This window comes from Halichoerus grypus, chromosome 1 (assembly GCF_964656455.1).
Source record: "Halichoerus grypus chromosome 1, mHalGry1.hap1.1, whole genome shotgun sequence".
In the NCBI taxonomy this organism is placed as follows: domain Eukaryota; kingdom Metazoa; phylum Chordata; class Mammalia; order Carnivora; family Phocidae; genus Halichoerus; species Halichoerus grypus.
The window spans coordinates 167487987-167504605 of NC_135712.1; the positions used below are offsets into that span (position 1 = coordinate 167487987).

At 45.9% G+C, this 16619-nt stretch overlaps 1 protein-coding gene across 1 annotated transcript in view; it reads right to left on the minus strand.

The window, feature by feature from the left end:
- Positions 1-4572: 4572 nt before the first annotated feature.
- Positions 4573-16619, minus strand: part of LMCD1 (LIM and cysteine rich domains 1) — a 58509-nt gene continuing 46462 nt past the window's right edge. The window contains exons 5-6 of the mRNA XM_036099883.2: positions 7238-7453; positions 4573-5242 (exon numbers count right to left, since the gene is read on the minus strand). Of these exons, the coding sequence (XP_035955776.1) occupies positions 5084-5242; positions 7238-7453 (375 nt within the window). The 3' untranslated portion in view covers positions 4573-5083. The remainder of the gene's footprint in view (positions 5243-7237; positions 7454-16619) is intronic.

A 16619-nucleotide genomic window follows, 5' to 3' on the forward strand; every position in this document is an offset into this window, starting at 1 on the left:
GAGCATCAAAATCAATAATGATAGTGTTAGCTTATAAGAGATTTAATAAAATAGCAATCTATATCTCCACAAACTGATATAAATAAGGGAATAAATAAATAGAAGAGAGAGCTTTTCCTTATAGTAGAATGCTAACATACATATAGAAGGGATGACTCGATTAGAAAAATCAATATTTGGCAGCTATCATAGAAATTAATTCAGTCAAGAAACATCAATGGATACTTAGAAGCAGTGGGTGGCATGCTGATGAGGAACAGGATATTAACATAGTATCAAATATAAGCATATCTTGTTTTATTGCATTTCACAGATACTATGTTTTTTTGTTTTGTTTTTGTTTTTTATAAATCAAAGGTTTGTGGCAACTCTCTACTGAGCAGATCCGTCAGTGCCATTTTTTCTGACAACATTTGCTCTCTTCATGTCTTGGTGTCACCTTTTGGTAATTTCCTTAATATTTCAAATTTTTCCATTATTATTATGTTTGTTATGGTGATCTCTGATCACTGATTATGACTTGCTGGAAGCTCAGATGATGGTTCTCATTTTTTAGCAACAGAGTATTTTTTAATTTAAGGTATGTACGTTGTTTTTTAGACATAATGCTATTGCACACCTAATAGACTACGGTATAGTGTAAACATAATTTTTATATGCACTGGGAAACCAAAAAATTCATTTGCCTCACTTAATGGGTGATACTCACTTTATTGCAGTGATGTGGAACTGAACCCACAGTACCTCCAAGATAGGCCTGCACCTTCCCTCAAGATCCTCATTTAATACAAAGGGGAAAAGAGTAACTTAACAAAGGAAAAACCTGGCTTAATCAAGTGTTGAAAATTAATATCAACACCTAATAACACAAATGCAAATCTTGTGTCATCTGTTAGGGCACAATGAAAAGTAAACAACCTCTCTTTCATGGCATTTCCCCCCCACCAAAATGCATAACCTGAATCTAATTATGAGAGGGTATCAGACAAACCCAATTTGATGGACATTCTACTCAATAAGTGGCCTTCTTAGATGTTGAGGTCATAAATGTCAAGGAAAGAACGAGAAACACTTCCAAATTACAGAACACCGAAGAGATAAGATACTAAATGGAATGCATGATCCTGGACTGGATCTTTTTGTAGTAAAAGATATTATTGGTACAATTGGTGAATCTGAGATTTGATGGTAGAGTGTTAATTTCTGATTTTGATGGTGGTTTTGTGGTTATGTAGTACAATGTTTTTGTTCATGGGAATTATACACTAAAATACTCCGACGTGATGGGGCATTGTGTCAGCCACACCCTCACATGGTTCAAGAAGAAAAGTTCTTTGTTCTCATCCTGAAACTTTTTTGGTAAGTTTGAAATTATATCCAAAGGGGTGGGGAAAAGAAAGCAGGGCTGTTTCTTCCAGAGCGTCTCTTTCCATTATTCTAAGCAGCTCCCCAGTGGAGAAGCCCATTGGCCAGGCCCGAGTCACATACAGTTTCCTTTTGGAGCCCAGGGCCGCTGGCAACAGTGAGTCCTCCAAGAGCCCTAGGCTGTTTGTCCTTGCATTTAGTTGTTGGGTGCTATTGTAAGGATTGGGGAACCAAAGATAGTGAGGCTATCCTCTCAAGAAGTTCATGGGGGCGGGGGGGTGGGGGGGGAACGCCTGGGTGGCTCAGTCGGTTAAGCGTCTGCCTTCGGCTCAGGTCATGATCTTGGGGTCCTGGGATGGAGTCCTGCATTGGGCTCCTTGCTCAGTGGGGAGCCTGCTTCTCCCTCTGCCCCTTCCCCCCCCCCACTTGTGCTCTCTCTCTCTCACTCTCTGACAAATAAATAAAATCTTAAAAAAAAAAAAGTTCATTGGGGGAGCCTTTCACCAACTAGTAATTATAGCGCAGTAGCATCAGTCAATGATCACGGAATGCCTGGGATACTCTCAGAGCCTAGATGAACCTAAAACACCCCAGAGGGGAGGGTGAGGCCAGGGAAGGCTTCCTAGAGAATGGGAATAATGGCAATGGCGGCTCTTCTTTTGGCTGAATGGGGGATAAAATCAGGCACAAGGGAGCACTCTAGGCTTTTAAAGCATACCACCTTCCGGTTCTGCTACGGAATGCCCCTCAGCTGTGGCGGTTCCACAGACGAGGCAGCCATTGAGCAGAGTGTGGGAACTCTGGGGAAAGAGAGCAGTCTGAGTGATGGCGCAGAGGTAGGGAAAGCCCGGAGCATGTCTAGGGCCAGGCAAGCTGTTCACCTGGCTTCGGAGTGGGGAGCAGGAAGCAAGGTGGTTCGGGGCCAGGGAAATTAGGAAGCTTGATTGTAAGGCTAAGAAGTTTTGACTTTCTTCTGGGTGTGCAACGGGGAGCCCTTGACTGTTTTAGAGGAGGCCTATGTTTCTGAGCAGTTCATCTGGGCAGTGTGGAGAGGGGTAAATTCGTGGTAGGGAGACTCACTAGACGACTGTCAGTCTGGGCAGAAAATGTTCAAGGTGAAATATGGCCTCGGGGATGGAGAGAAAGCGATGACAGGAGAGAAAAGACCGTGCTGAGTGACCCATCTGACGGGAGAGGAGTGTCAGAGAGGATTTACTGTTCCAAGTACAAGCGTTGGGTGTCATTAGTAGACATGGGGATGGCAGGAGCATGCTCTGGGTGGTATCTGGTGGGGTCGGTTGGGGGACATCACTCTACCCACAGTGGTGTGGACAAAAAAACCAGGACAAAATTAGTCAGGCATCATGCTGGGGTTTCAACAGAAGAGAGAGCATATATCCAATAATCTGTCTAGTCATTACCACCACTGCTTAAAATTCTCTGAAAGCTCCCCATTGCTCTTAGGACAGACTGGTCTTTTCTGTGGCCCACAAAATTGGTGCACCTCTTGTGTCTCACACCCATCCTCCCTTTCTGTATGCACCACACTAGCCTTCTTTCAATCCCACCCATGGGGGATACAGTCACCACTGTATTTCCAACACGAGTAAATAGGTATTGAATAAACTGCTGTTACTTCAGTCACAGGGCCTTTGCACATGCCATCCATGCATCCGTGCTTAACCATCTTCCTTTTCCTCTTGGCCTGCTCAGAGTTTACTTACCTTTTAGATCTCAGTTCAAGTATCACTTTTCCAGGAGCACCTCTCCTGACCTCCCTGATTAGGTCCAATCTCTTTCATATGCTTTATAGATACATGTACCTCCCCTTTCTGTAATTTTACATTGACTTGTAGGAATATTTGCCTAAGGCCCATCTCCCCCACAGACTGTAAAATCCAGGGGGCAGGGAGCAGGGGGCACTGTTCTTTCTGTGAACACTCTATCTCCTATACTCAGCATGGGTAATGGAACTCTGTAATGCCCAGTGGCTATTTGCAGAATGAATTAGTGAGTGAGTGAATGAATGAATGAATATTCCATTGGTGCCTCTGGGAAGGGATTGAGAAGCAGGTTATGCTTGAGAAGCATCTTATAGGACAGACAGAATTTCAACAGATAGTGTTGGTCTTCAAGAAACCAGCACAAAACTAGCAAAAGCACAGAAGAGGGCTTGATCAAAGGCAATTGGTGAATGTCTAGGAGAAATAGGGAAATGGAAATCAAGAGAAACAGAGTTCCAAGGCCAGAAAGACAATTAAGCCAGATTTTGGAAAGATCTAAATGTCGGGGAGGTCTTGGTTCTTAACTTGAGACACTGGGGAGCCATAGAGGGTGGGGAAGGAAGAGAACACCCCCAAAGCTTCTCTCTGGGGAGACGGACATGACTGGGAACAAGTGGCTGGAGACAGGAACTGGAAACAGAAAACCACCAGGCAATTCCAATACCTTTGGTCGAACGTGCAAAGTTGGGGTATTGTAGGTGAGAGATGAGCGGAGTGAAATTCGGGTGGGGAAATGAAAGAAACTTGGCAACAGATGGGAAGTTTAAGAATGAACAAAAGCCACGGGTGGACTGGGCTGTGAGCTTGTAAGACTCATGTCTTTTTTGTCTTTGGATCCCCCCGTAGAAAAAGAGATTCCTTTTCTTAGAAGTCGTGGAAAGGAAACTAATCTGGGAGCTACAAATGCTCAGAGCGGCCATAAAAAGAGAGGAAATCTGGCCCAAAGACCAATTCTATTTGGCTCATTCAGGGTTCAGTTGGCAACATTTAAAAGCAAAGAGATTTCTCATAAACCTCCCATATTTCTTCAAGACTGCCCACACTGGTCACCGTGTCCCCCAGGGCACCCTTTGGCTGAGCTCAGGTGGCTCTGCGTGGCTGTTCCCCAGCACTCCACCTGGTCTTACTCCCGGAGGAGTTCCCTCATTACCTGTGAGGGCAGCTGACCAGCTCCCGGACGCTGCTCTTCGGTGTAGCAGGAAACACGACATGTTCTATCACGGATCTGGGGCTTCCTAGAACTGGGGGGCAGGGGTTCGGCCTGGAGGACCTACACTCTCAAAGAAATCTGATGAGATCCAGTTGACAAAGAGGCACGGCAGCACTTAGGGTGTCTCCTGCCACTATAGCGCTCAGGGTCACAGAGCTCACCGGACGCCGTGAAATCTCTGCCACAGTGTAAATAACTACACCGGGGCATATGTGGACTTCATAAAACTTTTATTGATATGTTTATCATGCCAAAAAAGGTTTTTTATTTAAAATTCAAATTCCATTTGAAAAGGAGCCACAAATGATTGTTGGGGTCCCAGCCTGCTCTGGGAGGAGCCCCCACATTCATGAGAAAGCACGCACATTCTACAGCTACGTAATCTGATCACCCAGAACCGTATTCTGGGAAACTCCTAGAGATCCCTTGCAGGATGCCAGCTGTGTCTTTAGTTGGTAGTTGGGAAACAACAACAACAACAACAACATAACTCCATTCTAAGACTTCTCAGAACATTGCTGGCTTTGAAACTATTGACCCTCAAGGATCTACCACCACCCAACCTAGAATATATATGTGTGTGTGTGTGTATATATTTTCCCACTGACATATCACTGTTTTTGTTGCTTGCTGCTGGCACATCAGACCCTTAGGATGGCCTCAGCACACCTGGCCTTCCTTCTGGGTGGGATCCTGTGGGTTCCGGCTGTGGATGGGCAGCCCTTCAGGAGCGCTTGGACTTGCTGCAAGTCGGGCACAGAAGCTGCCCCTTGGTGACGATGTACGCCCGGCCGCTCAGCTGCTGCTCACAGCCCTCACAGACAAAGTGCTTTCGGTGCCAGGCCAGGTCTTCCACGCGCTGGTAGTCCTCCGAGAATATGATCTGGGGAGGGGAGCAGAGGAAATGCATGACTTGGGTTCTGTCCCTAGTAGAGACAGTGCATGGAGGACAACTTGTAGATGGTGGTTCCTCCTCTCCCCATTCTCGTCTTGACCCCATTTCACTCCGCTCATCTCTCACCTACAATACCCCATGCATCAGTGGAGGATTCTGACCTAAATCTTAGGCAGTAAGTACAGTATTTGGCACAGGTCATGATTGCATCTTAGCTTCTTAGATGGAAAAAAAAACATTCTCTGCCACAGGCCCGTTTTACTCATCTAGCATCCAGAATACTCTTTGGCCCCAGTCCAAAGCCCAGTTGTGTTCTGAGATGGGATTACATACCCCAGTGAAGACTGCCCAACCACAGCTAAGGGCCAATGGCCAGTCTTCAACAGCAAGGTCACACAGGGTCATGTGGGCTTGGAATAAAGTAACACTTTGGAATATGTATATATGTATATATATGCTCAGGAATCCCTGAGGAGAGCAGAACAGCATTTAAATGCATTTTATGATTTGGGGGGAACCAGCTGCATGACGTTGGGCAAATCACTTCATCTTTCTGTGCCTCAGTTTCCATATCTATGGAATGGGGACATAAAACCGACCCATCCCACAGGGTTTTATGAGTGCTACATGTGTTACTACATGTGAAGTACCTGGCATAGTGACTGAGACACAGCCGAGGCCATGGGACTGTCATCGACCTCTCTGAGCTGTTCTCTTCTCAAATGTAAAATGGAGATAATGATGGTCTCTCCCTAAGAGACCACTGTGAGATGTAAATGGCATGTCACCTATCAAGTATGGAGCAAATGGCTGACCCATTGTAAGCCCTTAATAATGGATGGAGTGTTGCGACTCTAAGTATACTGGTGTCCTCACAAAACTGAGGTTGTGATGGGACACCTGGGTGGCTCAGTTGGTTAAGTGTCTGACTTCAGCTCAGGTCATGATCTCAGGGTCCTGGGATCGAGCCCTCCCTGCTCAGTGGGGAGTCTGCTTCTCCCTCTCCCTCTGCCCCTCCCCCAGCTCATGCACACGCTCTCTCTCTCTCTCAAATAAAAAATCTTAAAAAAAAAAAATGAGGTTGTGGGGCAGGCCTGCCGACAGTCCTTTCCCCTCTTAACCTCTCTTGAACACACAGTTATTAGGTAAGACATTTGTAGGGCTTTAACTTCATATGGAGAGGAACATGTGGAAGGTGGGAGGAGGGGGGAGGTAGATACTGGCTCAAAATGAAGAAGACGTTTCTAACCCTCATATGTGCCAACAATGAAGGTAGTGAGTTTCCTGTCGTCACAGGCATGCAGACAGGAGTTACCATTATCATAATTATCATTGTCACCGTTAATATACCTTAGAGTTCCTCTAGCCTTAACTCATATTGGAGAGTCAAACCCCTTTCATGGCATCTCTATTGTATTAAGTTAATGTTTTAGTATTATATCATGTCCTATCGTATTACCTTATAAGACTACTAGTAGCTCCTATTTATTAATTCCTTGGTCAGACCCTGTGCCAAGCGTTTTCATGAATTATCTCATTTAATCCTCATAGCAACCCCTTGGGATGGGCCTATTTTCCTCCCATTTTATGAGTGGTAAATTGAGGCACAGAAGTTAGGTAGCCACACCACTAATCGTGCAGAGCCAGGTTTGAATGTGGGCAGTCTGCTTTCTGGCACCCGCCGCTCCCCCCAGAGTGTCCTTCCGAGCACTTAGTAAGTGCCAGGCATTGTGCCAAGGATAAGACCTGACAAGAATGATGTGTCTGACCCATCCCGAACGACCCCATGAGCGTGAACTAATTTCTGCCCTCCTTTGCAAAGGAGGAAACAGAGGCTGAGGGCAGGACGCGAGCTCTGAGCCTCAGTTTTATCTGTAGATCACGTCCTCAATGAAGCCACACTCACCTTGGCCTCTGGGTCCTCTCCCATGGTAGTGGGAGTACCCTCCCCACTGCCCAGCACCCACCCCCCCGGTCTCTCACCTCATCGCAGCCAGAGCACCGGGGCCGCAGGCTCTCGCAGTAATGGCGGCCACACCAGGGCGCGCCGTCCTTCCAGAAGTAGATGAGGTCCACCAGCGGCTCAGAGCACTTGACACACACAAAGCAGGTGGGGTGCCACTGCTTGCCGTAGCCTGCCCTGTCTGAGTAGACCACGGGGCTGTCGGCGGGGGCCGCTCCCTTGCAGAACTCACAGACCTAGAAGGCAAGAAGGGCACCAGGGACACAAGGTGGTAAGGAGAACACTGTGACACGAGTTTGAGTTTCCACTCGTCTCTTTACTTCCTGAGGGCCCTCCAGCTTACTGTACCTCTCTGTTCCTCAGTTTTCTCATCTTCAAAGTGGGATAATAATATTGCCTACCTAGTAGATTGTTGTGAGGACTAAATAAAGTAGTTGTTTAGCTCAGGGAGTCTCAAACTTTTTATCCTCAGGACCCTCTATATTCTAACAAATTATTAAGAACCCCAAAGAGTTTTTGCTCATATGCATAATAGCTGTTGAGATTTACCATAAGAAAAATTAAAACTGAATAAAAAATGATTTATTAATTCATTTAAAAATAATAAACCGACATGTTAACATAAATATTCACAATTAAAAATAACTGTTTTCCCAAGCTGAAAAATTTAGTGAGAAGAGAGGCACTGCTTTATATTTTTGCAAATCTCTTTACTGACTAGCTCAATAGAGGACTGCGGGATTCTCATAATTGCTGTAGAAACTTATCTCTTGCATTATGTGGTTTTCTTTGAAATATATGAAGAAAATCTGACCTCACATTGGTATGAAGTTGGTTAAAGGAAGGGAAGAGTATTTTAATAGGCTTTTCAGATAACTATGGAGATTCTTCCTTATTCTATACCAAAACTGGACAGGTGGTAGTTTCTCAAAAGTCAATGTGGAGTCTGAACCATATCAATCAACCTTTCATCCTGGTTACATTAAAATCCAGGACCACCTTGTACTTTGAATGGATCTTTTACCCATTTACCCATATATAATTATTTTTAATGAACTTTAAGTTTTAGAAGAGTTTTAGATTTACAGAAAACTTGTGAAGATAGTACAGAGAGCTCTCATATACTCCACACCTCAATTTCCTCTGTTCTTAATGTCTTAGAGTAATATGATATACTTGTCACAATTAATTAACCAATGTTGATATGTTATTATTAACTAAAGTCCCAACTTTATTTAGATGTTCTTAGATTTTACCTAATGTTCTTTTTCTATTCCAGGATACATTACATTTAGTCCTCATCTCCTTAGGCTCCTCTTGGCTGTGACTTCTCAGACTTCCCCTTTTTTTTTTTTTTGGAGAGAGCGAGAGAACAAGCATGACTGCGGGGGTGGGGGGGCAGAGGGAGATGGAGAGAGAGAATCCCAAGCAGGCTCCATGCTTAGCGAGGAGCCAGATGCAGGGCTCGATCTCATGACCCTGAGATCATGACCTGAACCAAAACCAAGAGTCAGACACTCAACCGACTGAGCTTCCAGGCGCCCCTAGACTTCCCTTGTTTTTGATAACCTTGACAGTTTGGAAAAGTACTGGTCATGTGTTTTGTAGCATGTCCCTCAACTGGGATCTGATGTTATTGTCATGATAACGTTGGGAGGAAAACCACAGAGGTTAATCGCCATTCTCATGACATACTATCCAGAGTACATACTTAATCCGTCAAATCTTTTGAGTCATTTTGGAGTTATTTCTGGCTCCTCACAACTCTGGTGATGCTGATGCAGATGATGGTGCTCTCATTTCCTTAAGTCCAGCACTATGCTCAGGATTGTGCACGCCTTACTAATACCCCTTACAGAAACCCTGGAAACTTACTTCCCCTCCTAATTTAGCTCCCTTTTAAGGAAATCATTATTTCCCTCCAGACATAGAAAAACTGAGGTTTAGAGAGATTCAGTGGTTGCTCAGTAATGGACAGCTGACAGGAGGCAAAGATGGGATTTGAACAGGGGCCAAGCCTGACCTGGAAGCCAAGGTTCTTTCTACTGCACTGTGTGTAGCCGCCAGCAAACTGCAACCATGGCCAAACCCTGCTGCTGCCTGGACCCGTAAGATCCACCAGCTAAGAATGGATTTTACATTTGAACTCCAGTTCAGTGAAATGTTTTCTCCCAAAAAAGAATTCCATTTTCCTCATTAGTGGACCTATATTATGGACTGAATTATGTCCCCCCCCCCCCCAGATTCCTATGTTCAAGTCCTAACTCCCAATGTGACTGTATTTGGCCATAGGGCCTTTTAGCAGGTTATTAAGGTTAAATGAGGTCATAAGGGTGGGGCCCTAGTCAGATAGGACTGGTGTCCTTATAAGAATAAGAGAGACCAATCCCCCTCTCTCCCATTCTGTGCACGCACAGAGGAAATGTTGTGTGAAGACACATTGGGAAGGCAGCTATGTACAAGCCAGGAGGAGAGGCTTTATCAGAAACCTATTGCACCGGCACTTTGCTCTTGGACACGTAGCCTCCAGAACAATGAGAAAATAAATTTCTGTTATTTAAGCCACCCAGTCTGTGGCATTCTGTTATGACAGCCCGAGCTGACCAATATAACCCGTATTACAAAAACCTATGCTTAATGATATTATTAGATCTTGAATTTCAGAAATAGAAAATTCAGTGGAAATTTGTTTTCTCTCTTGTTACATAAAGTACCTACATGATATCATCAGTTTTGGCTCTTGGCCTACAACACCTGAAATATTTACCACCTGGCCCTCCACAGAAAATGTTTGCAGAGCCTGGCTTTAGATGAGTACTCGATCTGACTAAGCATCAGTTATAGGTCAGCCCAAACAGAAATATTATTTTGCCATGCAAAGATGAGTAGGCATATGTTAAGAGCCTAAACACTTGGTATTCTTAAGTTATAGACTTGAATTACATACTTAATATATATTCTTGTATACAAAGAGGAAATAAAAGTTATGATGATGTTAAGTAGGGAAAGAAAACCAAACGACGAGGAATGTCCATGTACTGACAGGGGTCCCTAAGCACAGTAGTTGTTGAATGAATGGCTAGATAAAAAATGTGTTTGGCTAATTGATCCAGACTGCCTGACGATGGTCCTTAGAATGTGCTAGACTTGTTTCAGTTATGCCCCCACGAATGAATGGTGTGAGTCCTTCACCACAATGAACACCCTGTTCCCCTGCACGTGACTGAGTCCCAGCTCCCATGGAGCTCATCAGAGGGTCTAAGCTAAAAACAAGTGATGAATCATCATTCATTTATTTTCACCATCCCTTCGGCACATCTGGGAAGTGTAAACTCTTTGGCAAGTGCTGTATGAGCACCAAGTGAGTTTTCTGTCTGGCTGGCTTTCTGTATTTCACGGGACGAAATTTCCAGCCCTTTTCCTCCTGCGCGGAAGGGACTTAGTGTCAATCCACCAAACACCCAGTTGGGTATCACTGTGATACACCGGTGGGGCTCCCGACTCCAGATTTCCCAGATGTTGCTTAACATGGAAGCAGGGAAAGGGATACAAATGCACCTGGATGCATCTGGGGAGCACTGGAAGGCACCCACACCCCACAGAAGGAAACAGAGGGATGGGAGGTCGGGAAGGTAGTCTGGGGGCCGTGAGCCCAGGTTATGGTTGCAACTTCTGGAGGTAATGGGGAACCATTACTGGTTCTTGAGGCCGGGGGCACTGCATTTGGTTCACGCTATGGCGAGATAATTCTAGTGGCGGCAGCAGCGTGGAGGGGGAAGGAAGAGAGAATAATCCGTGCCCGCAGAGCTTGGTCCCCGCCACGTCTGAAAGCGCTGTCTCAAGGGCCTTCCTCAATGAGGAGTGTCCCTTCCTTCATTGTTCCCCCGGCATCCCTGACTTACGGCCTTGTTACTACCAAGAGCCTGCCCTTTTCAAAGCAAACAGTGTCACTGCCATTTTATGAAAACAAGATGTCCGGGTAATGAGCCCTGTCAGTATGTGTCAGGAACCAATTTCCTCCTCAGGCCTCTGATTTTCTGTGCTCCTTTCCCTGTCATCTCAAAGGATAGATCTGACAGTGTCCCGGTTCTGTCAGCCTGGTGGCCCCTCAGTCACGAGGGGCAGGCTGGCAACCAAGAGTCAGAATGCTTAGCCTGCTTGGTTCCTATGATCCTGGCCTTGCCTTTCTCTGCACAAACTTATTTTCCTACAACCTTGGTACTGAAGTTGACAATTTCTAAATTGCAGTGGGTGGCTGAGAGTGGGGCTAGCTATGTGACCTTGGGCAAGTTACCCAACCTCTCTGTGCTTTAGTTTTTTTTACCCATCAAATGAGGACTCTAATAATATTAACATCATATAGTTGTTCTTGGGATTAAATGAGATAATAGAGTTAATGGACTTTATAAGGGCTCAATAATAGGTAGCTAAAATCTCCTGTTGTCCCTACCCCAGTCCTCTTTATAGAGGAGAGGCCTGTGGCTCAGAGGGGTTAAATCACTTTCCCAAGATGACAAAGACATGTTGAAGGCAGGATGTGTTTTTGGTTTGGAGGCCTGGGGTTTCTTTCCATAATACCACGATCACGCATATTGAAAGGAGGTTATTCCTCCCATCAATGAGCTTTGTTTTTTCCCCATCTCCATTTTTTCCATCTGTGCACAGCCAGAGGGTAGAGTTGTGTGAACTGCATTGTCAATCACTACCCCAGACTCAGCTACAGTCAGTCCCTTCTCCCAAACCACCCCCTGTAAAACAGTGGTTCTCAGGCCTGAGTCTGCCCTAGCACCCCCTAGAGGGCTTGTTAAAACAGACCATTGGGCCCCATACCCAGAGTGTCTGATTCAGACAGGTCTGGGATGAAGTACAGGAATCCGCAAGCTCCCGGGGATGCTGGTGTGGTCAGGGGACTCAGTTTGAGAACCACTATCATAGAGTGTTTAAAAATGACCTTAAAAATAAGCTCAGCAGAAATGATACCACCAATTTAGTTTGGTTACAGCCCAAAAGCCAATTTGAATTCCTGGGATGCTTAAATTCTAGACAATTTTTAAGAAAGCCCAGTGTGGGCATTCTCAGACTACTTTCCCTATGAAGGAGATACTACTGTGGCCAAGTAAAAGTCCCTTGGGACTATGTTAAAAGGCATAGAGAAGAACACTTACCGCTATCATATCAATTGGTTCTTATTCATACTCTCAACCATCTAAAATCAGAGCTTGCCCTTGAGAATCTTTCTAACATTTGACACATAGCTTAATTTGCAGACTATTTCCCCCTTGAGGGGAGAAGGTGTGGCACAAATCTTTCATTGGTGGAACAAAGGTGAAGTTTCTCCTTGTGCCACTGAAGTTTGGCCCTGTCCCTGTTCAAATGGTGAGAGATTCTGAATGAAAAGGGTCTAAATGAAAGGGTTTGAAAATTCTGTACTTTGGGCCTTTGTCAAGTGTTAAAACACCTGCTTGGAGAAAGCTGAGGAACACTTTAGATGTTGCTGCCTTGGGAGCTAAGACCCCGTAGGGTTGAGGTTCCCTTGGTCATGGTGTGTGGAAATGATGTTGGCAAATTCTTGGACACTCCTCCAACCCATGGATGTCTAAGTCCCTTCTTCTGATTGTTGACCCTCCTTAATGACTTGCTTCTGTTGAACAGAATGTAGTGGGAGGGATGTTACCGATTCCTGAGGTAGGTCATAAAAAAGACAACACAGTCTCTTCCACTGGGATCTCTCTCTCTCTATACACACGTTGGGAGCCCTGAGCAGGCAGGAAAGGAATCCCGAGACCTCTTTGTGAGGGCAACCCTGTGGAGAAGCCACACAGAGAGAGGGGAAGAGGCCCAAGGAGCCCCTTCCTGCCTGGTCCAGCCCAGCTGGTTGTGTCTTCCTAGCATCGAAGCCACAGACCAGTGAGACAACGAGCTTCACAAGCCTCCAGCTCCCAGCCTACAAGCTGTTCCAAATGATGCCACATGGGCAGAGATAAGATATCCGCCACTGAACCCTGCCCGATTGCTGATTTGTGAGCAGGACAGATGTTATTTTTTTAAGCCTCTATACCTTGGGGTGGTTTGATATTCAGCATTAGATGACAAGAACACCCAATGTGGGCAAACAGAATCATTAAGGCTTCTGAAATGGGAGTAACTGAGACACAAAGTGTTTTAGGCAACAGTAGATTAAGGACAGTGGCCAAGGGTTATGTGGCCAAAGAACTGTCTCTAAGGATGGAGTTGTGTTGGCCTTCAGAGAATGATCAACAGATATGGAGAACCCTCTGAACCAGCAATAATCTCTCTCTTGGGGTTGCCAGAAGTTCTGTCCCAATCATTCTGTTCTTTTCTGGAAGGCTCTTATCCAAAGGCCTACTCAGTCTAAACCCAGAGTGCCTTGTGAAAATCTCACTATTACAATACAGTAAATATTAACACAAGGGCCTTGAATTCAGGCGCTGGGTTCTTTCCAACACAAATACTCAACAATTTATTTATAAACAGCATCTCCCCATTTCCTCTTATGGTGATTATTCACCATCTTTGCAGCCTCGTGTATTCCAGAGGTTTTTCTTTTTTTTTCTCTTATTTTTCTTTCCTTTTTTGGCCCAGTGTCATTTCTGGCATCTTTAGACTCTTGCGTTCTGTTCCCCCAACCCTGTCATCTTCCTGAGATTCCTCATAGTACAGATTGGGCAGGCTGGGTGCAGTGGTTAGGGTGACAGGCTTTGGAATGAAAGCCATGCCATTGCTTCTTCACCAGTGAGCCCTCAGACAAGTCACCCACCTCTCTGAGCCTCAGTTTCATCATTAGGAACATATGGCAGGCCCTGGCTCATGGGAGATGCTTTACATATGGTGGTCACTGTTGTTGGCCAACCATTTCACCTCATGCTTCTTCTTGGGGCAGATTATTGAATCTGGGGCTCTCTGCCGAGCAAGGTAACATGTTAGGCATTTCTAACTGACTCTCCCTCCTCACTGGTTATCTGATAAAGGGGGAACACGGAGCCAGGAAGGCTTCATAAATGCTACCCTCGGAAGAGAGGCCATCAGCCCAGGGTGTTCTCAAATCCAGCTTTGATGAGTGTATAGGCAAGGACTGGCTTCCCGCCAAAGGAAAAAGCCTTACATGGGATCGTCTCTGTTGCAATGGCTGTGCGAAGTGCCTGCAGCTGCATGGTTGCTGAGGAAATAGAAGCTTCCATTCACTGGAGTCTTTGTGGGGTTTGGGGTAAGGCAGGCCTTAGTTCCAGTTCTGGCTTAACCACTCACAAGCTAGATGACTAGAAAAAGGGGAAATTAGATTTTGTAGGAGAATTCTTAGGATTCAGTAAAAAAAAAACAACTATGTGACGCCATTGGCATAGTGCCGGGGCACAATCTAGATAGTCAAGGGATGGCAGCCGACATCATCATCATCATCGTCATCCTATTAACCTATATAATGGCAAAATAAAGTTGGATAAAATCAAAGTAATTCATAAAAAGCTAGTAACCATCTTTTATAGTGGTTCGAGTTCTGGGGTGAGCAAACTACATCTGTGGGCCAAATCCTGCCCACCACTTGTTTTTGCAAATAAAGTTTTATTGGCACACGGCCATAGTCATCGTTTAGATCCCATCTATGGTCTATGGCTGCGTTAGGGCCACAGGGCCAGAGCGAGTAGTTGTGACAGAGACCGTATGGCTTGCAAAGCCTAAAATATTCACCATCTGCCTTTTACAGGAAAAATTTGCCAGCTCCTGTTTTAGTCAATGGAATATGATGCAGCCCACTCCAGAAAAAAAAAAAAAAAAAAGATGCTTGTGAAGCCTATGTGGCAACATGGAAAAGTATTTATAGCATAAAAAATGGGATAAAGGGAATTTTCTGTGGAAAAAAAAAAAATCCCTTTAATGTCATTAAAATATCTCCATTGTAAAGAAGGAGGGACACAGATGTTGAGAAGCTTGGTAACCATGGTGATTTCCTGGGCCTTTTGGCCTGGGTTCTCCAGCTCAGACAGGGCTCAGGATGCGGGGGTGGGGCGCTGGTTTCAAATTCCCAGAGAGGGGCTGGCAGGAAAGCCAGCCTGCTGAGCCCACAAGCCAAACATCTGCTGCACAAAGGTTTGGAAGTCCCTTGCCCACAAATATGTCCCTTGTTGGGGCAGGAGTCGGGCTGAGCAGCCAGCTGCTGTAAGTTTCCATCTGAGAGGCAGACCTCGGTGGGAGGGGTGCTGAGGGGAAGGGGCTGGGTGGGGGGCACGGGCAGGGATGATAAACACTAAAGGGTGGGGATTACTCCGAGTGCTATGTTCTGGCTTTCTTTCCCCTTCCTTCAGTTACAAGTTTGGGGTGTAGGGAGAGGCGGAAATTCCACGCCCAGGAAATCCGTATATTTCATTTCTGAGAAAATATCAAGCAAGTAAGCATTCTAAAGGCGGGGAAATGGTTTGGTGGGGCTGTTAACAATCAGAGCACTGAGGTCATTGCCCTCGCGGCCCAGGCGCTCATAGGTTCCATCTAGGTGGGAGAGGTGGGGAGCAGAGGGCCTGGAAAGTCGATATGGAGCTTATCCATTCTGGAGCAAATGTTCCAGGTTGCTGCAGTTGGCAGTTCCCTGGCCATGGAGCCCTCTGAAGCCCTCCAAACCCAGGAGAACTCATGGTGGGTGAGACTGGGGTGCGGTGGGCAAGTCCTTCCATTGTTCTTGGCATGCAGACAAGAGGCCCCCAGATTCTTCACTGGATTGGGCTGTGGGTGACTCCAAACACTGCTGCTCATCCAGCAAACATAAATGAGCACACCTTTGTGGTGTTGGTCCCACCCCAGGGCTGCTCATACTCCTCAGGGCTGGTGACACACAAGGACCTGGGATGGGAGTCCCAGCCCCACCTCTTATCAGCAAGCCTCTTAACCTCTCTCTGCATCAGGTTCCGCATCTGCGAAATGGGTGTAACAACCCCTACCTCTCCTACTAGTTGTTAGGAGAGTTCGAAGACATGAATATGCCTGCTGAGGGTTCGAAGACATTAACAGTTCCCCTCCCACCTGCCCCCCTTCCTTGCCAGCATATACACATGGGGCAAGTAAAAGAGGGAGGGGAGATATTTTGGGTTTTTAATTGGCCTCACTGATTCAAAGGGCACACTTCGGGTGACAGCGGCTGTTAGCCCCTGGGATTTTTCTACTGCGGTGTCTCCTCATGAAGACATACCTCCGACAGCATTTCCCAGGTGTCCTGTGTCTCTTAACCTCAATTTAATAATGATGCTTTTGAAGAGGGTTGCTCTGAGTTAGGCAAGGGCAGCCACAGCTCTTGGGTTCACTCCTCAGATGTGCCTCGGCTGATGTGAGGTTCCCCTGTCCCGTCAGGGGCGCCTGAGTGTGGGCCCGGAGCTGGAAAGCTGGGGTGCACATCTGTGA